Raw genomic sequence first — 24,092 nt, forward strand, 5'->3', positions numbered from 1 at the left:
AAAATCAAAAGAGGATAAAAAGATGGTTTTTGCATATTGAAGAGAGTGTTAATCCTGCCATAAAAGATGGTTTTTGCATATTAAAGATGGTTTTTTTTTAAGTTTATATATTTTTGTTGTATATTTTCAAAGTTGTATATTCAATGTCTTTCTTTTTGTACTCAAAATATATTCATTGCTTTAAAACTTTAAAAAGTGATTTTTTAATTAATTGTCTGTGTATACAAATCGTTATTTTTCCAAAGACAATTTTGTTGGCACTCTTCAAAATGAAGATTATACTGGTAATTTTTAATTAATAAACGTGTTCTTTGTATCCACATAAGTATTTATATATTATATATTAATTTAATCAAAATTAGTTGTACTAGTATATTTATTTATATAATTTAATCATCTTAAATTTAATAAATTTTTATTTTAATTAAAATTAAAATTATTATGAGTTTTTTAACTCTTTCTCTCTCTCTATAGAAACCCTCCTTAAATCGCTCCACCGTCATCCTTCCTTAAATCGCTCCACCGCAAAAAGATTTCTATTTCACTACCAATTCACGATTAATCACTATTTATAATTTGTTACAAGAAAATAGTTCTTCCATTATAAATAAAGGTGGTCCTATTTTACTTCAATTAAGTGTAGAATTGAAATCAATCTTAAAGATAAATAGAAATAAAGAGAAAGATAATGGCAGAGAAGATATGGTGAAGAAGAAACGGCAAAACGACATTAAAAAAACGTAAACTTATTATTATTTTATATAATTTAATAAATAAATATTACTTATTTTAAAATAAAAGAAATGTATAAATATTAAAAATCTAGTGATATTAAATTTAAAATAATCATGAAACTTACTCATGTAACATGTAATATTTAAATTGATAATATCAAAAGATATCAATTTCTCGTTACCTTTTAAAAAACATCCGCTAGTATTACTCAGCAGTCACCATAAATAAAAGTGGTGTGGCCGCAGAGAATATGAAATTTGGCATGTTCCCGAAAATAATAAATCATAAACAAAAGTTAAATAATTACAATTTACGAGCCGCGGTGTTAATTAATCCCTTGAGCTTACTGAATGAAAACCCCAGATGAGTTTCGAGATTCTATTAATCAAAGGTCACAACACCACATACTCCTATAAATACTCATCTCCTTTCTTCATTTCCATACTAACTACCAATTTACTTGTTTTTTGTTATTACTCAACAAAATGGCTACAGTGCATGTAGAATCGTTCCACCTCAACAAAGTTCGAATAAAGACCACTGTCACAGATATAAGCAAAAAGAAAGTTGTTGATGACCATATATCTTCATTCATACGTACTTTGAATAAGAAAAGAGTCAAGGTTATTGGGTTTGATATCCAATTTGTTCCAACCACAAACAGAGTAAATGGGACCTTTGATTTGCAATGTGCAGTATTGCATCTTTGTGATGGATTTTCGTGTCTTATTATTCATCTTACTTGTAGAGAATTGTTTTGGGAATCCAAATCCTTTCCATCGTTAGTTAATTTTCTTTCGTCGCCGGATTATACCTTTGTGGGTGTTGGCATTAAGGATAATTTGCCAAAGTTAAAAAAGTACTATGGGTTTGGATGCAGAAATGCTGTTGAACTTGGACCCTTGGCTGCTAATTTCATGAAAATGCCTCGTTTGGAATTTTGTGGCGTTGATGAATTAGCTTTTGTGGTTAATAAGCTTGATTTGAAGAAGCACAGGCCATTGAACATGGATTTTTATTGGGGTTTCGATTCACATAACACTGAACTTGTTAAATTTGTTACTGTTAATGTTTACTCATTTTACAAGATTGGGAGCACTTTACTTGGAAGCGAAACATTAACCCCAAATTATCCGCGTTTTGGTTGGTTTCGTCGTAGGTTTTTTATTTATTTTTTTGGTCTAGCGTCGGTGAGTTGTTTAATTGATTGTCTTAAGAAGATGCCAAGAGTTTAAAGTTTGGCAAAAGATTTTTTATAGGGTATTATTTAGATGGTTTTAGTATTTTGTTTTTAAATTTTAGTTTTCGTAGTTTGAGTATTGATCAATGGAATGTTGAAGATGATTTGTTGAAGTTTATATGTTTCTGTCTCTTGTTATTTCCAGAAGTTTAGTTGTTGTCTTTGTTGTGTGGTTGCACTGCAGCATCAAATTTAATATTTCCGGTTTTCTAAATGTACAGCATAAACTTGCCCTTGTATGAAGACTTATACTTTTAAATTCTTCTCGATGTACCATTGTTTCAATGTTGTTTGAATACAGAACTAAATTTTTTCTGCAATTTTGCATTCGTAGACAACAATGGAAATACAGAATTGCAAATGAACAATTTGCTACTCATTGTCTCTTTTGAAAAGTAACTGATTGTACCATGTATTGTAACTTGCAAGAGTTGATATTGCTAGGACACTAAATTTATTATCAACTTTGTAACAAAAAACAATTAATGACCCTGTAAAAATCACAGCTTCATCAATAAGTCTATTGTGTTGTGTAATTATTGTATTTTGTAAACAATATATTAAGCATACAATAAAATATATAATAGGAGTCATTGATGTAACGCCTCTTAAAACCTTTGCACAGTTGAAGCCCTTAGTTTTCGTTTGGTCATCCTCTTTTCTGTCGTTCGCCGACTAGTCTTCTCTATTCTTATCATGTTTGTTTTGAAAATTTACTTTATTTTTATGGTATTGAAAAATGAATTAGGGAATACGATTGCCATCTTAAAAAGCATTAACATTAACTTCATAATGTAAGTATTTTTTTTTTAATCGGTTTGACAGTCAGTGAATAGTTTTATGGATCATTCTCCTTATGTATCAAATAGAGCTTCTATTTTTAATCAATGTTAAATTAACCACCCATAATTGAATTTAACCATAATCTTCGACCATAAAATTTATTTAGTTTCTTGATAAACATAATATATTTCTTTTATTTTTATTTTTATAATTAACCTAATTAGCATTTTTTAAATTTATTATTTCTTTAAGCCTTAATTGGCTTACAACAAAATTCATTTTTGTTTTAGCTTTAATTAATTTTTCACAATATTAATTTTTTCTTATAGCGTTAATTGATATTTTATAAAATCCATTCTTTCTTCTGATCTTAATTTACATTCTAGATTAATTATCTATAGAGAAATGAATGGTTAAGCAAAATTTATTGTTATTTAACTTTTGGCAGTCCAGCTTTTATCTAATATATATATATATATTGAATGGTTAAGCAAAAACTATTTCTCTGTAGACTAAAGTGACATTTTTGATTCTATCCCTAAAAAAATTGTGAATGGTTAAAAATTTCTTAAATCGATAAATTTTGATTTTCATATTATTTGTAGTATATGTGTTTTTGACATTTTATTTTTTTAATTTTCATATTTTTACATTTCGTATTAGAAAGGATGAAAAAAAAAATGATACTCGTATTTCTCAATTTGACATTAATTAGTTCCACTTTAAATATGGTGGAGTATTAAATATACTTATTTCACAATTATATAAGTTAATTATGATAATGTTTACTATCTAATGTAAGACTATAAATATCTAATGTAAGACTATAAAAAATTGTGTAATTGTAATTTACTTATTTACATTTTTGTAATTGTCCAATGCGAGTATTGATTTGGTAGTATGCAAATAGTAGCAATTAAAAGATACACTTACAATAATTATTACTTTATTTGTCTTAGTTATAAAAACTCCTTGGAAAATTGAATTGTTTATAAATATAAGGTTTTTTATAATTTATTTTATGTATTTATGATTTACTTTTAAATATAACATTAATTAATCTTTGAGTAAAGGTTTATTTTAGTTTCTTAGAAATTTTGAGAATTCAATTTAGTGTTTGAGAAAAATAAAAACATATTTTTGTCTTAAGAAAAATAAACTAGACCAAATTAGTCTTCATATAAATCAGAGTTAGAATATTATATTTTTTTGCTGATAGTTAAAATAGACAATTAAGTAAATAACGATAGTTAAATTAGACAATTAAGTCAATAATGATAATTAAAATAGACAATTAAGTACTGGATTAAATGAGAGTTTAGAATATCTATTAAGAAATTAATTAGCTATTTTTAATTATTCTCAAGGACTTAATTGTCAATTTTTATAGAACAAGTTGAAGAGACTAAAGGATTTTCTTGGTTTACTATATGCTATTTTTTTATAGAACCATGTCCTGCAAAAGAATTATAAATTATACTAAAATAGAGTATAAGCTATTTTGTGTACTCTAAATAGGCAAAAATGATTTTTATAATTAGAAATGGAGGAAATATGTTGTTTTTTCTAGGATCAAAATCTAGTTTGTAAAGAGTCATTAATTGTTCGACAGAGCAGTGAAAAATTGAAGTGTCAGATATATTTTTAATCTCTTTAAATGTATCAATTTTTATTTTTAGACATTTTAAATCTTTTTTTAAATTTATGTGTTCTTAATATTCGATAATCAATTTTAGTCTATGTTTTATTACAAAAATTTACGTCGTATGTTCTAGATCTCAATAGACCCAATGCCAAATAGCCGCCAAAAAGCACAAGCCAGAAAACACAATATGTGCCCCGGCCACACCTTCGTAACTCCAAATACCCTGATTTGTTATAGTACCTCCCGTGATATTCCAACATACCCTGTCTCCACATTGGGTCAAGAACTAATTGATTTTTTTTATACCATGTCATTTTTAAGACTTTAAAATATTATTAATTTAATTATTTAATTTTTAATTTTAAGTTATAGATAAATCGATAAAGATTAAATAGAAAAATTAAACTAATGATATTTTAAAGTCTTATAAATTATATATTATAAAAAATACATTTGGAACATGCGATATGAATTTTGGTATAAAAACAACAATTATAATTGGTGATAGAAAATTTAAAAGGATAAAAGTTCGAAGAATTTTTTTTAAGAATTAAAAATAAAATAAAATATATTTAAAGAAATTAAAAATTTATTTAACTTACAATTACTAATTTCCATAGGACTAGTTAGTCAAGTAAAATCGATTAAATGGGTATAACAAACTGGAATCGACTAAAAAAATGTTTTGGGTTGAGTGTACTTGATTTTTTTTTAAAAAAAAAAAAAAAAAAACTGTCGCTTAAATTGAATATTGAGTAAAACCGAAACATGCATTTTATTTAAAGACAAATTATACGATATTATCAAAATTGTATCGGTAGTATGGTTGATTTTAAAGAATGCATCGGTACTATGATTTAATTTGTTCACGTAGAAGTTACTGTATTATCTACAAAAAGTGACTTAATTAAGAATTATGATATTTATCTGTTCGATTATGACAATAATAGTTGAATAAATTATTTTCATATTTAAAATTAAAATTTTAATTAAAATAGTCACAAAAAATATTATTTCAAAATAAATTTAAAAGATAAAATTTAAAAATTTATTAATATTAAATATAAAATAGAATAAAACTCATTCATAGATGACGACATACATTATTGGTTGTTTAATTTTTTTAATATTCAAAATGCATCCTAATTTTCTTTTAAAAAGCTTAGTTTTTAGAAGTTCTGCAGATGGATCCCCACCCATGTACATCTCTGGAACCGGTGTCGTACATTATTATTATTATTATTATTGTAATGCCTACTTTACTTTTTAATCCGACCTCCATACGATTTATATTCCATCAGTTACTAATTTACATTTCCAAAATGCAAGCCATTTGTTAACCGTTTTATATTACTCATAATAAATGTAATTCATTTATCAAGTCCTTAATTCTCCTAGATGTTTTCTACCTTCCTCAGTTTAAAGTTCGGATGAGACTAGGGAATGCGTAACAACGTATTTAATTTCGCATATTCTCCAAACAAAACTTGAATGAATGCAATTTACAAGATAAGATGAGGTAAAAAAGTGAATAAATAAAAAAGATAAAGTAATACTTTTACTAAGTTATCATTCTTAATTAATAATACAACTAATATTAACTGAAGATTATAATTGAAAGAAGTGTACATTAAAAATTAAAATAGTAAATGATTGAGGATAAATTTTTTACAATAAATCAAATTTAAAGTCAAATCGCCGAGGACACTGATATAGTATCTTGCTACTCTTTTTCTTATAAATTGTCCAAGGCTTCTTGAGTGTGCCGCAGAAATGGGTTATTCGGAGACGTATGATCTGAATGGATGTCGAATTAAGACCACTGTTACATCTGATGCGAAAGAAGTTGAGAAGCATTTAACGTCTTTCTTGACCCCATCTGCTAAAACTCCCGAAATGAAAGTTATCGCTCTTGATGCCTAGTGGTGTCTGTTTTGGCGGCCGAAAGCACTTATCTCTCAATGCGCAACCCTGCATCTTTGTGATGGAAACTCTTGTCTTATTATTCAGCTAACTTATTTAGATGTGGGATATGGATTTAGTTCGGCTCACAAATCACTGCTTAATTTTCTTCGTCTGCCTAATCTTACCTTTGTTGGAATTGGTATCTTTGAAAATTTGGTCAAGTTGGAGAAGCAGTATGGGTTTGGATGTAGAAACGCTGTGGAATTAGGACCGTTTGCTGCTAGTGCGACGGGGAAGCCACGTTTGAGTTATTGTGGCGTTGATGAATTACTTTTTGTGGTTAATGGATATGATTTTCGAGAGCATAGGCCTTTATCAACGGATTTTGACTGGAATGAGTCTGTACTTAGCAAAAATCTTGCTAAACTAGCTACTGTTAATGTTTACTCTTATTACAAAATTGGTGAAGCACTTCTATGAAGTAGTTGTGTAGCTGGACGTTTGTTTGGTTCTTGTTACGGTTTGGTAGTTCTTGAAGATTAAGATCCATTTTATTTGTTTAATGTAGTTTTGAGTACTTGATGATTGGACACATGACACTTGATGATTGATTGGAAGTGACTGTTAAAATTGGCTAAGTTTAATTTGTCAGTCTTTTAGATAAGATGGTTAATTGATAGAATAGTTATTATTGATGAAATTATTTAAGTAGTCTTATTGTCTTCACCGTTGTTATTGTCTTTGCCCTTTTGATCTTGTTTGTACAACCTAAATTTTCTATGTGATGTTTGCTCAACACTATTTCAAATTTTCACTATTTGTTATTTAAAACTTCGAAAACCTTTAAACAGTGAGAACAAATACAAGTTTGTTCCCTTGATTTCTCTTGGTAATTTGTGTTTGTCACTATTTATGCATTGGTGATATTTATCATCTTCCATTTCTCGCAAACTGTTTAGTGTTTGCTTCTTAAAATTGCTTAGTAGCTAATAAATTATTAGATTGATATTGTTTCTTTAGATTCTTATTTTTATTGCATTGTTTCACTTCCTTTCAAAATACTCATCATAGTTCAAATTAGAGTGAGAGAATCAGATAAAAATTCAATTTTGATCCACTTCTTATTTTGTTTCTATTTTTCGTACATAGTACGTGCTGTTGTGGATTTACGATTTTTGTCAACATCATGACTATAATTAGTTCCCCGTTTTTCAATTTGCGTTTCTTATGTGAAACTTTTTTAGGAATTATGGTTTGTGGAAATTTGTCACCCTTTCATGGGGATATTTGCTAGAAAATTGATTTAAAAAATTCCTGAAAACAATGTCTTCTTTGAAGAGAAATTTGTTGCGGTTTTAGTCGTTACTGACCATCCGTCTTCTCGGGCCACAACTATAAATACATATACACTACTTTTATACTATTTAGGTATTCAATTGTTATTTCAAAAAACTTATACTCTATTTCACTCATTTATTTACTTGAATATTGGATTGTTTGCAAATATCCACCCCATGCATTAAATGAGAGAAAGTATTGTTCGTCCTTAACAACAAAGTATGGTAACAGATGTGGTTGGGAAACATTAATCTAAATTTTCATTACACATTTGCACTAATGTAAATGCGAATTAACTCAAAATAGTATTTTGGACCACTATATTTGCATAATAATATTAGTAGCATTTGATTAATAATATTAGATATATACTAGTATAACATTTCATGGCTCAGAGCCAAAGGTTCAATCCCTCTCCCTCTATGTGGAGTGTGGATTAGTAGTTCAAATCATCTTTATGTGTGGTATTTAATTTATTGTTGATAAATTAATTTGAGGACGTAAAGTCTCTCCAAAAATTATTTCAGTCAGAATTTAAATTCATATTTTATTGAATGATTTATCCTTAATTGAAATTTATTAATTATTTGATCCCAATTACTTGGTTTTATTATAAATTGTGTATAAACATATTAATGCTAACTTTTGAGTAAATTATCAAATTGCCTTTTGAAATGGTGTTGGACATTTACCCCTTTGAAATTTGAAAATAGACAAATAACACACTGAAATTGAAGAACTTCGAACAATATAGTTCATCCATTAATGAGGTTGATGTTCACGTTAGCTACTTATGTGGCGAGTCCATTTTCTAGCCAACTCATTGCCACATAAAAGATAAACTAATTTGTCTAATTTTTGAAACAAAGAGGCTAATTTTTCCGATTTTGTAAACAAAACTGAAATTCATTTAAAAAAAATTGAAACTCCATTATCATTGCAACTATAACATGATCATCTATATAATTTATTCTTTTTTTTCTTCTATGATTTCATTGAAGTAAAAAATATCAATTATAAGGAAGGGGGGTTTGAATTATAATTGTCCCTTTTAAAATATTCATGTTTAAAACTGAAAATTCAACTCAAGATTGATCTTGGTTATAACGAATATTGATCTTAGTTAGTAAAAAACAGCAATATCAATGTTATCAATATTAACTCTGATTGTAATGCATAAAATTAATAGAGATAGAGATAGAGAGATCACACAAGGATATATCCTGGTTCACCCAACTCGGGTTACGTCCAGTCCTCACAACCGTGAGATTTTTCACTAAGTGTTCAAACCAAGATCGTTCTTGGTTTTCATGGATCAATCTTGATCTTTACACGGTTTCTACCTTTCTACCTAGAAAGGATTTTTCACATGTTTACCTTACACTATTTCAGAAAGGATTTTGCAAGATACCTTTTAGAACCTAAAAGGATTTTTACACACTTCTCAAGCTATGTTATCAAAAATAGCCTTGAGTTACAAAGTGATGATTTTAAGAGTATTAGAATCTTAGTATTGCTCAACTCTTGTTTGAGAAATAGATTCTGTAAATAGAACTCAGTTGTGATTGATTCTAACACAACACAAAGATTAAAAACAACAAGCTTTAAGAATGATATTGAGATGCTTGAGTATGATTGAAATGGTTGATCTTTGTTTGGTACTTTGAGTTGTGTTTTCCTCTTCATCTTGAAGCTACATTTATAGACTTCAAGAAGGCTTAGGACAACTCATGTGGCCGTTGGAAAGGGACCAGCTGTCATAAAAGAGTTGTTGGATAAATTCTGCCAAAAACAAGAACGATCAGCTGCATCAAAAGATCGATCCAGGATTGATCTTTTGGTTTATGATGAACTAGCATTGTACTCTATGATTTGTGTCAGTATGTCAACCTTGAGTACATGCTTTTCTGTTATGTGTGCAGGCTTTAGGATAGTTCAAATCAGTAGTGTACTTTACTACTTGTAGTCTTGTAGTTGTATTTGCTTTATAAGAAGAATGATCTTTGTGATATGCCTTTATTGAAGCATGCCTTTGATTCTTCAAATTCTGGAAAAAATGTGACTTGAATTGATCTTTTGTTGATTCTATATAAGAGTATAAGATGAATATTGTTTCCAGGATTGATCTTTCTCAAGGAAACAGATTATTCTTGTTTCTGCCATAAACGAAGATCGTTCTTCGTTTCTCATCAATAAGTCAAGATCGATCTTCGTTTTCCAGAACTGCTTCAACATCAATCTTCGTTTTCCAGAACTGCTTTCTTTGATCTTATTTGTGATGTTTGATACCTATCTTGTTTTAACATACTCAAAAACACATGTTAAATATCAAAACACTTAGAATCATAATTAGAATTCTTAATTAACTTTTTGTTTGTTTTCATCAAAACATTAAATTGAGATTTTGTCTCAACATTCATATCTTCTTCTTTCGATAATCTTCATTTATATAATTCATTTCACTTCTTATATCATGGTTTTCAAGATATAGCAAATACAATAAAAAATTATTTATTCTTCTTCCTCCATGGATGAAAGTTTGGACCCCTTGATTCTTATATTTCACTGTGAAAGAAAAGTTGTTGTTAGAGTTGTTGCAGCTAAAAAGAACTTTGAAATATAATTATTTTCATTTGCTAAAGATAATTTCAAAATATAACAAAGCATGAACAAGGCAAAAGAAACATGATTCAAAATGTTTCATTTTTCAAATGTTCGCTTATATGCTTACTACCTTGGATTTAGAGGGCACATCCTTGGATTAAGAATGAAATACATTAAATCTAGTTCATTTGTTCTTGAACTAGAATTAAAAAATGACACTTACTAGCAATTTGGTTCTCCACACTCATATTAAAAATTGCAATGCAATCCTTGAGTTATCATTCATTTTTTCTAATTTGTGATACATCTCTTTAAATATGTACCTCTTGGAACAACACTCGCTCTTCATAAGTGGGTCTAGATCGTGAAAATGGTATTTCAGTTTGGCTTTGTCCCTTTTGTGTCTCAGTTTGGGAGAGAAAATTAGAGAAATTGGAGAAGTCAGTGAGCAAGCTTTGGGATGACTATAGAAAAAAATTGGAGAGAAAATTTCATAAAAATGATAAACAAAAATGGGGGAAATTAGGGGAAACGAAGATGGACAAATTACCTATAGCAAATAAAAAGAATTTTCTTCCAAAGTGTATTTTAGTTGCAATAGCTCTAACAACAACTTTTCTTTTCTTTCACAGTGACATTTGAGAATCATCGGATTCAAGATTTCATCCATGGAGGAAGAAGAATAAAGTGTTTTTGAATTTTCAATTTCTCTTATTTGAAAATCATAAAATAAAAAGAATGAAGATTCTTGGAAGAAGAAGATTTGAAATCATGGATGAAGAATAATAATGGATTATATAGATAAAGATGTTATCATTGCAATGATGTGATAATTTCAATTTTGTTTTTTAAATTGAGCAAATTAACCCGTGATATTTTCAAATTCGGACAAATTAACTTCTCTATTATGTGACAATGAGTCAACTAAAAGTTGAGCTAGCTACGTATCCGTGTCATTATTTTCATAGGATTAATAAAAAATATCATGAAAAAAATAAACAAAAAAATCTAGAAATTACTTATAAAAGGTGCTGTATTTAGAGACAAACAAATATTTAAAAATGATCTTATAATTACGATGAAGGAAGTAATGCCATGAGAGGAACTATGTCAAAATATCTAACTCATGTATGGATTTGGATTTTCTACATCCGGTTATACGGTGTAGCGCCGGTTAGATTTATATATTGAGAAAACATAAAAAACTATGATAATTGTTCATGGTTTTGGAGTATTTTTCTAAAATAATGGTGTCAGCAGTGTGTTAATATGGTACATTTATTTGTCACATGCTACAGGAATAGAAGAATATTGGCAATTTCAAAACACCATTTTGGCGTTGGAACAGAACATCTAGGTTACTGATTGTTCTCTGCTTTATGCTGAACAAGTGAATACGATTTCAAAAATTCTATACAATGTATCTGGCATTAATTTACCATTACAAAGAAACAAAACGAAAGCGTATGAAAGTGTGAATGAGACCATTCCGCAGCGTTCCTTAACGGTGGCGTGTCGTATATAACCTTTACCGATGTGTTGGCATATACCTATCCGTGAACGACCATCAAAATTTCAACTTCAATTATATAATGAAACTCTCACACACATGTTCAATAAAAACAAACCTTAAAAACAAGCACGGGTTGTCTTTATGCTTTCATAAAGAAAGCTAACATGTGTCGTTATCAACATCTATTACATCATATATGAGTACCATATCACACTTAATTAATATCCTTTCCTTATAGCTTCTTGTATAGGTTTTCTCCTTTTGTTTTTTGTTCATTTTTTTTTTATTAATTCCTCATTCATGAATGGATTGTAATTGCATAGCGTGCAGGACACAGAGAAGCATTTACTCATATACCTTAAAATGGATTGGAGTGGTTGAATTATTCCCCTTATTTATAACCTTGTTACCATATTGGTACAAAACTTTCACCTCCAAATTCTCCCAATTAAAAAAACATTTAACTATAATAGTAATTTGTTTTACCAGAACAAAATCATAGTATAGTGTAGTAAGCAAGCTTCCTAACAATCGTCACTTGTGTACATCAGTGAAATCAATGCACATTCCTTCATATAAAAGAAACAAAAATACAAGACAAACGAGGAGTCAGAATCATATGATTAAAAATAGATAGGACAGACACAACTCTATTTACTATTTTTATTTCCAACCCACCAATGATATAGCTTTGTTCCTTTTAATTTCGGTTCTATACAACTATACTCTAGAAGCAATTAAGATATAGTAATACTGAAGCAGAACAACAACAAATAAGAGATGTGATTGAGGAAGTAGAGTCACTGCATTGGATCATGATCCATCATGGTACAGTAACAATCATGATGTTGTGGGCTACATGCAAAAAAAATAATAGATTTGGATTGTGGACAATCACGCTAATCGTCAATTAAGATCGAACCTGAGTCAAAAATTTAAACCCAAAACTTACATAAAAAAAAATAATCAAAGTTTACGTTAAATTCTAAACTGTTTAATCTTGATATAATAGACGGGTGAGTAGCACAAAAACCAAATCTAAAGATAAAGTGGACTTTACAAGTAAGATCATTATCATTCCATCACTAAAATCACCACCACCAATCAGTCATCAGGAAGAAAAATTACATATATAGTTCTCACCTAAGTCCCTTAGAAAAAGTCAGCACAAGAAATTAAAATACTAAAAAAGAAAAAAATTGACATAGAAGCAATTAATAATGAAGTTATTATATATCCATATATCTACTCTTCTTTCAACATATGTGAAGGAACAACATCTTGAAGAAGTCCATGGTCCCTAAGAAATGAACTCTCTTGAGTAAAAGTTGAATTCTTTGATGACGAAGAAGAATTGTTATAAGGTAGAGCCAAAGAAGACAATGTATTAACAAGTAGTTGTTGATGTTGATAATGTTGCTGCTGAAACTGTGATGATGATAAGAAGTTTCCTTGCAAAACTGAACCAAAGTTAGTAGAAAATCGACCACCAGCAGGCGGTGGTATTTGAGCTCCGGCGAAGCCGGAGCGGCACATAGCTGGACTTTGATGCGTGTGTTGTCCTTCATAAGTTGTGACTACAATGGTTGGATCAGTAAAAGAACGTTCCACACGTTTCTTCACATTACATGAAACAGTGGTGCAACGATAGTAACTCCTACACATTACACAAACATAAACACAAACACATGGTAGCATATTCCATTATACTAATTAATTAAACCAAAATTATATAATTTTAGAAGTAGTAGTAGTAGTACCTTGGAAAGGGGCTATTTTTCACAGCTTTTTGACCGTACTTTCTCCATCTGTACCCATCTTCCAAATGATCCACCTCGCTTTTCGTCATGAACGCGAATCTTGGTTCTCTCTGTCTCTTCTGATTTGTCTTCTTTGTCTTCAACCTATTAATCCAAATACAACAAGAAGCAGATCCCAGAATCCATCAAATTTTTAAAACTTTCTTATTAATCTCTAAACGAAACCAAAAAGCAAATCCACCATATCTATTTGTTTATATATCTAATTGGATTCTGAAATATAAAAGTAAGAAAAATATTAAAAACACGTACTTTATACCATACCATTCCAAATTTTGTACTTTTTTCTCATCCCATTCACCTGTGAAATTAATTAACTATTGAAAAATGAAATAAAACTTAACAAACCATAACCTCCCTAAGATAATACTCCCTTCCAAAATATAAATATAAGTTAATGTATATATCTTGTCGAAATTAGATAAGATATATCAACTTTTTTTAAAAATATTTTTGTTTATATTTTGAGATGGACCGATAAGTATGAAATTTAAAAATAGAAAATAAAAATGGTTTTGAGTATGAACACATTTACACAACACCTAAAAAGTAAAAATAAAAAGATAAATAGAAAAACCCACTGTTTATTTATCTTTTGCTTTTCATCCTCTTCATCTTCATGTTGGTCAAGAAGAGTCTTGTTGTGTTCATCATTGAGTGCTTCACTAGATGCGGATGAAATCGAACAAGAGTTAGGAGTTGCAGGTTGTTGATTCAAAACCTCAGAATACTCTTTTCCAGTATCTGCAGATGGAGCTTTAAGTGTATCATGAGTCATCACAGACATGGTTGAAAGTTGCGGTAAATCAAGCAGAGGACTATAGTTTTGAACACCCAGTAACTCCATAAACCCTAAAGAGCTTTTTTCCACCTCACAGAAATCAAACACGCTTGAAAATTGATTATAACTGTTTACCAAATATGACGAAGAATCAACAACATCCTCACCCTTCACACTCACCCCCATATTCTCCTTCTTCTCCATAAAAGATAAATCTCTTAAGCTTTAATATATATCTCAAATTCCCAAATTCAAATCCTTCATTTTGAGTGTGTGTGTGTGAGAGAGAGAGAGAACTTGTTTTGAGTTTAGAAGAAAAAGAGTGAAAGAGGTGTGAAAGGAACAAAGGTATAGTAGAAATGAAAGGTGAAGAGTTAACCGGTAATAGTAGGTAATCAAATGGTACGTACAACGTTGAGCCGGTTGCATTCAATGCATGAGATAGTCGACGCTTTCATACGTGATGTTTGACCGCTTAACAGGTTTTTCTTGTGTGTGAACGGGGTTCCGCATACATGGACACGGTCTGGATTCTAAACGGCGTTTAATCAATATTTTTATTTTTATTTAGCATTTATCTATATTATCTTTGAAATATTCTGTCATTTGAGAAAATTTGTAAGTGGAGTAGTTTGTCATTTACATATTTATTTGTATCGTTAAATTTTATTGGATGATAAGCACAATGTTCATAAATATTCAAAGATAATATTGATTTAATCTTTTATTTATTATCCTCCTTTTGATCCTTGACATATTTTATGGATATGAAAAAATTATTATAGTAATAAATTCGTCAAAATATGATAATTTTACACATTTACTCTCATAACTATTGATATTATATAAGATAGAGAAAAAAAAACGATTTTAATGTTAAATTAATCAATGATATTTTTATAAAAGTTATTACTGCACAGTGAAGTTTGAGAAGGTCTTTAAAATAAAGTTTTATAATTATTAACGTGTCTTCTTTTTTGTGAAAAAGCCAAATTTGCAATAGTGTTCACTCGTGTGCATGTGAAAACCACAAAATCTAATGAATCCTTTTGGTCACTTTCTTTTGTTTTCTTTAATCTATTCCTTTTTGTTTGGTTTCGGTACGCGAAACTTTTGCAGCACGTATCAATTCTTTAATATTTGGCCTTTTTGTTTTTTCGGTGTATAGAAATAACGAGTTTTGAAATTTGAACTTTATGAATATTACTCAAATCCCTTACAAGGATCGCTCATAATAGCTTAATTTATTCAGACAAAACAAACAAAAAAATTATGAATATAATATTAACGAAAAGAAGTACTATACCGAGAAAATTAATGAAGACAAATATATAGTGACACAACAATGAAAATCATAATTAAATCTTGAAATAAATAAAATAAAATCGGTACTATAACTCTATCCTTATGAGAAATCGACATTTGAGATTCGCGAAAAAAACAAGTTGTCGGTAAAAAAAAAAAAAGAAAAATAAGTCTCATTAATCTACGCGATTTTTCGTATGCATATGTTCGTTCACATTAATTAATTATAAAGGGAGTTAACAAAAACCACATGTTCACAACAAAGCATAGGAGAGATTGTCCTCACTATTCACTACTACTGACGTAAGCAATTAGCAAAATAATTTGGAAGCCTTTTGCCTTCGTGTATTTCTATTTCAAAACAGATGATCGATCCAATTTTAGTTTGTCGCAAAAGGAATATCATATACATTTGTTGGTGTAGAGGAGGAAGTATAAAACCCTTGTTTAGTTTCAATTGCAATTCCACATATAGAACCCTCTTGGTTTCCTTTGCTCAAATGTTATATAACAACATATTTTAACACAATATCTCAATCTAAAATATTATAGTACGATATATCAATATTATATATAGTACGATATTCTTGATATAGTGCTAAAAAAAATTATAATTTTAATAGATTGAATTTAAATTATCTTAGAGTATCAGTAATTTAATAATTAATTGTTAATTTTCGCATATCTTTTATTACACTTTTTTTTTAAACAAAATAAAGTAATTTTACTTTTAAATAAGTTCTAATTTTTCAAATTAAATAAGGATATGTTATCTTTTAACAAATTTATTATTTAATTTTATTCTTAAATACCAACCCAGAGACAATTGGGAGGGTGGAAGCCGTTGACTCTTCCCTTCCCTCCTATTATTTCGACTCATTATATATATCCATAAACATATATTAAATATATATTATACATTGAGATATTGTTGTTGTTATTAATTTTATATATACTCTCACTTTTTTTTTTTAGCATTCCACCGATAACTATATATATATATATATATATATATATATATTATTAGAAATAAATATATTTTTAATTTTCTTTAAGTTATGATATTTTAAGTTAAGTTCTTTAATTTTGTTTATCTTTTATTTTACTTTTTATAAAGACTATTTTAAAGGAATAAAAGTATTCAATTTTTATAATAAATTTTTAAATTAGATATTAAAAGTGAGAAACTAAATTTATAAGATGAAAGTTTTATTTGAACAGTATTTCATTTTCACAATAACTTTATTCTCTATGTCCAAAAATTTGTATTATTATTTAATATAAAAATGAATTATATAGAATTAAGGTTTTTATGGCATCCCATTCAAGATACTTATGGAAAATATCAATTATTTTACATTCAATTCACTTTTAAATAAAATTAATTTGACAAAAATCAATTGTTATTACACAGTTATACACATTATTAAGTCACTGCAATAGTATATTATATAGTTACCTATAATATTAAATCACAATATTATGATAGGATATTTGTAGATCGTAAATAATCTATTTACCCAAAGACAGAGGAAGAGAAGAAAGTAGAAAGAAAAAAAAAAAAGGAAAATAAATAATAAGAGTATGAATTTATTGATGTGATTGGGGTTGCTTCTCGAATACGTTTGGGGAGCTCAATAAATAAAGAAAGTAGAGAAAAAAATATTAAAAAGAAAAGAATTTTGTCTTGTGGCGAGATGTCAGCGTCTATTGTTGAGGCCCATTTCACACCGGTATCGCCCCAGAACTATAGAATTGGCCTACATTGCGGGTCCATGCCTCTAATCTCATTTATGGCATCTGGGTCAATACCAGAAACATTTTTCGGTTTTTTCAATATTCTACTAAACTATGGACCCATGCATCCTGAAGTACGTGTTAATACGTTGGATGTATTTAATATTTTCAAAAATTTATTGTATTTTCTTTATTAAATTTAAATTCTTCGTTCCCTCAAGTGTCATATTTGTTGAAATCTATATCTTAAATTAGATTTTTTTTTTTCAAAAAATGAAGTGATTTTTTTTTCAAATGATGTGCATCAAATATGTTATTGTTAGGTGTGGTAAAATAAAAGTAAATTTATGTTTAACCATCTATTATAACAAAATTTTTAAGATAACAAAAATATTTTCAAAAATTAAAATAAATTATAAAAGGATGAAATTGTGAAGTTACAAAAAATAACTTCAAATTTTTGGTGTTTATTTTTAATTTATATTCTTAAATGTAGTATTTTAATGTTTGATGTGGCCAGTAAATCTAAATTCTCTTGTATTTTGTCATATTAACATGTTTAATATCATGTCATTTAAAAATATATTATATTATTATTTTTTGAACAAAATTTAAATTGGAATTAAAACTGCAATAAATAAGAAATTTAATTGGTATTGCAAATGTTTAATTTAAAAAGGTAGACTATTTTATTGTGTCATATAGTTTGGAGGATAAAAAATACAATTATGTCTACTTAAAATATATTATAAATATCAAGGATAAAAAATTGGACAAGACCCTATTGATACTTTGGAAAAAATTAATTCAAAATTTAAATTAACTTAAAAGTTAATTATATATAAAAAATCATGTTCCACTAAATAATCAGATTTTAGTGCTATACCCTACCAAAATTTTGTGGGAGTGTTCATCAAAACATTAAAGAAAAACCATTAAAATGTACAAGTTATGATGAACAAATATCAATAATTAAATAATTGAACAAATATGAACAAATGTATAAAAAAAAAATGCTTATTAAAATATCAATAATTAAAGAATTGATTGTGAACAAATGTTATAAATAATTGTCTTTGTAACTTGCACAATCGAATATTAGTTTGTCTCTTAATAAATTTTAAATCAAATATGAATTACTTAATAAAAATAAAATCTCTTACAGTTATTTTAAATTACATTAAATTCAATTGTATCTTCGTACATAATTTTAATATTTGAAAAAGTTTTTTCACATTTCAATGTCAAAATAATACAACAACCAATTATATTTTGTCCAAAATAAAATATATTTTATTTAAATTAAAATTAAGACTAAATATTTTTTTAATTTTTTTTATATCTCTCACTTCAAAAAGTATATATATAACTGTTTGACCATGCAATACTCATGTGATTTACAAATTAGGTCTCCAAATACCCACCAAGTCCGTCAACTACCAACGATGACATTGGTCATATCATACAAATATCTCATCTATTCTATAGCTTTCAAGTTTCAAGAGGCCATCGACTTCCTCAATACGTGTTTCAGAAATTAGCTCGAGCCACATATTTATACTTGTTTATATTATGAATATATATTATAAAAGAAATTTAATTCATATTTACCATCAATTTAAATTATAAAAAATATTTGATTTTAAATATGATTATTTTATGGTGGAAATAATGATCATATTAATAAGAGATTATTGAAAATAATAATGATATTAATGAGAGTTAGTTGGTGTGAATTGAAAGAAAAAAAATATATCACATAAGAAGGATGAAAATTATTGACACATACCAATATTGTTTATAAAGTGGAGGTATGACAATTGGGGTGTAACTCTCACACGCTTTGTTCGTCCGATTCAGGTCTAGGTTTTGGGTAAGTGATGTATTAATTTTTAATATTCGAAAAAATTAAAAAATTATATTTTAATAAATGCGTGCATTTTTGTCTCATTGATACGTAGTACACATGTATGTCTTTCACCAAGTCAGCATTCAACATCTAATTCGATCAATGCCTTTCTGAATTCGTGCTTCAGTTTACATCGGTCAAAACTTAACTTTTTTCGCATTTCAGTTTTCGATGGATTCGCACATCATATTTGTCTGATCAATAGAAAATTCAAAATGTAATTTCTTGAGGATCCGATTTGATGGATAGCGGAATTTTCTCTCCTTTAGTCACTGAGTTCCTTTATAAATAGAGGACTCTACTCAGTTGATGAAGCACATAAAAAATTATTTGAAATATGAGACTTTTTTTTTTTTTATAGAGGATTTTGTAGTTGATAGTCTACCTTACATAATTTGGACAATACCGCGAAACGTATTAAAGATAACCACTTAGTGCACGACTCAACTCAACAATATATTTGGTGACATAAATTAATTTTAAAACAGATTTGAAAACTCAAAAACAACACTTTATAAGTGATAATTATAATTAATTGTTATTTAGGTCAAACTCGTGTAAAATTGTAGTCGTATAATTGGATTATTGTGTTAACAATATTTTTTATATATTTTATTGACTTAATTGCAATTTTTGTTCCCCTATTATAGTTAAAATACGAAAATAGTTCCCTATTTTATTTGTCTTTAGTTTTGCTCCCCAAACACAATATTGATACAAAACTTGATGTGACTTTTTTAATGATGTGTCGAAAAAAAAAAGACGTGGAAGATTCCATGTGGATTAATTACATTTTATTATTATTATTCTAAATTTTTAAAACATATTTTTATTTTTAAAAATAAATTTCCTAATTTATTATATAATTTAATTACAAAAACATAAATAAATAAATAAATAAATAAATAAATAACATTTATATTCTAATCCCTAATTTCATTCCTTTTCATCTTGATCTTCTTCCCCTTCCCTTTCCTCTTTCAATATGTAATAATCCCATGGATATGCATGTGGTTAACTAACCTGATATATGTAAAACAAAATCAATATATTCTGTTAAAATTATTGCAAAATTAAGAAATTACATATCGAGATTAATAGTTAAGAGTATTGAAAAGAAAAATCATATTTTTGGGGAAGCCCTTAATTTGGAGAGGGTTGAGATGAAGAAAAAGTGATATGGAGAAAATATTTTTATAAATTGTTCTGAAGGTATTAACCTGTGAATGAATATGAAGTCGCTTCTGTTTTCGAAATCCACTGTCACATCCTTCTTCGCAGTGTTACTAGGGTTCGTTTCTGACACTGCCTTTAGCTTCAAGGTGCTCATCGATGATGACGACGGAGAAGAAGAAGGAGGATGATGAGAGTAAGAGGAAGGGGAAGGGGAATAAAATGAAGATGAAGATGGAATGAAATTATAAATTAGAATAGAAATATATTTTTTTTAATGTTTTTGTAATTAAATAATGTAATAAATTAGAAATTTTGTTATTAAAAATAGAAAATGTGTTTTACAAATTTGAAATAACAATAAGATGTAATTAGTTCACATTGAATTTTTAACATCGTTTTTTTGACATATCATTAAAAAATGATATTTCATCAAATTTTAGACAAAATTGTATTTGAAGATCAAAATTAGTGACACATAAAATAGTTAGACTGTTTTAATGATTGAACTAAAATAAAGATATTAAAAATATAATTAAACCTTTTTTTTATAGAAACAATACTCAGAAAAATATGGTTACTTGAAACATAAAATACATCCTCTCCATTTTTTTCTTAAATTTCAAATATTCGTAATCAACTTTTCTCAATTTCTTTTCAAATTTTAAAATCTTTCAGTTTTTGTGTTTTACTTTTTAGTTTTTAAAAATTATTTTATAAATAAATTTTAAAAAACTATTTTAAAAAAAAAATTAAAAAGCTATTCATCAACTCGAACTTTTAAAACAGTTTTTTTATTATAGAGTTAAAAAAACTGAAAAATGAATAGTAAAATATTATTTATTTATTTTTCTTTTATAATTTTAAAAAATATAATATTAAAAATAATTTTTTAAAACAAATAAGTCCTAAATCTTCCACGTTATTTTTTCTTAACATGAGATTATACTAATCTTGGGACAGCATTGGTGGTTGCGCATTGCCTCATGATTCATGCATAAATTTCTTACCCCACCAAACCGTTACTTTCGATTACTAATGACCCACTTGGTGTTGAGCTTATCTTTTTCTCGACCAAATTAGAAAATGTGATAAATCTTTTATGATCATATCTTATAGTAGCTCCCAATCTGTGGAAAGACCTTCTAGAAGATCGACATAATTTAAGGCAACAGAAACTCCGTCATTTAGCTAGTGAGTGTCTGCGAAGCTTCGCGCTATATTTTTTACTTATAAATATAAAAATCAACCAAAATAAACAAATTTATTATTATTTTTCAATTATATATATTAATTTTTTAAAAGTTAATTTTCTCGTGTATTCAAAGAGAATAGTAGTACTATAGTAGTATATTATTATTTTAAATTAAATCGATTAACCGTTTGAATGAGTTTGCGAGCGTAATATAAGGTCGATGTCCCCGGTCTTCACTGCACAGGAATATGGATTCATAATTGATAAATTCAAAGAATATTTGTGCTGGTATTTTATTTTAGAAATATACTAGTAGTATACTTTTATTTTGTATATTATACGAATACAAATTTAAGTATATATTCGTATTTTAATCTAGTGAATTTTTATATTTTTGATTTATTATTCAATTGATACAATATAATTTAATTTTTAATATACTAATAGTTATAAATTAGAAACAATTGCATTGGAGATTTTTTTTGACAAAATTGCATTGAAGTATATTCTGAACAAAATATCTGTTGAAGTATAATTTATAATTAATTTTAAAGTAATATAAAAGTGTTAAAAAAAACTATTGTCCGTAAAGCAAAAACTATATTTTCAACAGAGTTTTATATGTTTTTTTTTAACTATTTTATTTAATTTTAATTCTATAATTTTAATGATTTCGTTTAGTATTAAATAGATAGGTCTTTTTATTTTGAACAAATGCACTATCTTTTCGTTTTAATTTTTTAAAATAAATAATAAATAATTTAATTGTATATTTGGAATCCGACCAACATAAGCCCACCTTTAACTGTCTCCTTCCAGCAAAGAGTGGGGGAAAGTTTTTGTGTGCACGCAAAAGTTCTGACAAATTTCACAATTTTTATTAAAAACTTAGCATTGAATAATTGATTCAATAATTATTTTGGTGTACCGTTGTCATACATGTCATTCTGAATACCTTTTAAGCCTTCAGATTTTGCTGCTAGAGGGTACAACATGGAAAAAATCAGTACATAGCATATATGGTGAAAGAGGAGCAACCCATGACTTGGTGTTTGTGTCCCACTTTGCTGATTAGTAAGCTCTGATTAATGTACATGTACGTACTACTACATCATCACCAACATCAATTAATGAATTGATAGATCATTTCATTTTTGTTAAAATCGCGTCACGATGTCTGATATTATGAAAAAACGACATAATATGAAATAATTGAATGTTGGATGTAGTATTCATCGTTTTAGATTGAGGAGGATGGATGGATTAGTATTGCGATCAAATTTTTGTTTCTTGAATAAATATAATATATCTGAAAATATTATAACGTTTAAGTATATGAAGGTGAAAGATATGTTAAAATATAAAAATATTTTTGATAAGATGTGAAAGTCACTGTATATATAAAATAATGACTTAAAATTAGATTACTTGTTGTCCAAATTTTACCACATTCACACAATCGAAGACATAGTATGTTTGATCATAGTTGAATTGTTCGAAAATATGTAAACTTAATTTTTTTTTAATATTTTAAAATATTAAAATTAAATTTAAATTGTTTAATCTTAATCAAACAACTATGTACTAATGTTCAACTGTATGAAAGCATCAAAACTCTAAGTGAAGTATAATCTTAATAGTTTATGTTTGTTGAAGATGAAAGTAATAAATTCAACAAATATCTCGATTTAATTTTTGATGATATATTTTTTCGACCATCAAGATTAAGATTAACCAGTCAAACTATATTGGGACTGTAAAATTGGATCAAGGCAAATTGAACCAATCCAAAATTAGTATTCAATTAAACTTTGGGATATTGAAGTGTTCACCATTTTGGATTCAAAAAAGAATAGTAACACGAAGAATGGCAGACATAAGAATATTGATTATTGATAGAGGTAATATTTTTCCATTTTCCATTTGGTGATTGAATAAGCTACCACTATTTGATTGGTTTGACCTACAATTTTTATTAGGCATTATAGGTATCATAATGCTTGTGTGAGTCCCACTCGAAGTTGAAATGCAAAATGGCGTTGGAAATGTGCCAAATCCATGGCTTTTAGTGATAAAGATTAAATAAAAATGCCAAAGATATGAAAGAGTGATCATGTGATCTTGTCACCATCTAAATTCGTTAGGTCTAAATTCAGTTTTATTCACCTCATCAGCCAACGATATTCACTTTCACTTAGAAAATGATGATTGTTAATAATAATAGTATATTAATTAATTTTAATGATAGTATTTAAAATTTCCTTTTTGAAGGAATCACTTTTAGGTGGTGCCATCAGGACCTACCAATTCTTACTAGAAATGCAAGATGCTTTAAAAATCAAAATATTAACTAATCTAATCTCCTTTTACAAAAGAAAAAAAAGTGATGCATTTGTTAAGGAATATTAT

At 27.6% G+C, this 24,092-nt stretch overlaps 2 protein-coding genes and 1 pseudogene across 2 annotated transcripts; 2 read left to right on the forward strand and 1 right to left on the reverse strand.

Moving 5' to 3' along the window:
- The first annotated feature begins 1,011 nt into the window (after positions 1–1,011).
- On the forward strand, positions 1,012–2,248 carry LOC113786389 (uncharacterized). Its single transcript, XM_027334192.2, has one exon. It carries the CDS (start codon positions 1,221–1,223, stop codon positions 1,968–1,970), a length of 750 nt encoding a protein of 249 aa, XP_027189993.1. The 5' UTR covers positions 1,012–1,220; the 3' UTR covers positions 1,971–2,248.
- Positions 2,189–7,023, forward strand: LOC101499252 (protein RISC-INTERACTING CLEARING 3'-5' EXORIBONUCLEASE 1-like; annotated as a pseudogene).
- Positions 7,024–12,815: 5,792 nt separating this feature from the next.
- LOC101499569 (WRKY transcription factor 23-like) lies at positions 12,816–14,708 on the reverse strand. The gene is made up of 3 exons (XM_004495837.4): positions 14,165–14,708; positions 13,524–13,667; positions 12,816–13,420 (listed from the first exon to the last, which is right to left on the reverse strand). Exons 1-3 carry the CDS (start codon positions 14,566–14,568, stop codon positions 13,009–13,011), a joined length of 960 nt encoding a protein of 319 aa, XP_004495894.1. The 5' UTR covers positions 14,569–14,708; the 3' UTR covers positions 12,816–13,008.
- Positions 14,709–24,092: the final 9,384 nt, after the last annotated feature.

The sequence above is a fragment of the Cicer arietinum genome, chromosome 4, assembly GCF_000331145.2.
Source record: "Cicer arietinum cultivar CDC Frontier isolate Library 1 chromosome 4, Cicar.CDCFrontier_v2.0, whole genome shotgun sequence".
NCBI lineage: Eukaryota > Viridiplantae > Streptophyta > Magnoliopsida > Fabales > Fabaceae > Cicer > Cicer arietinum.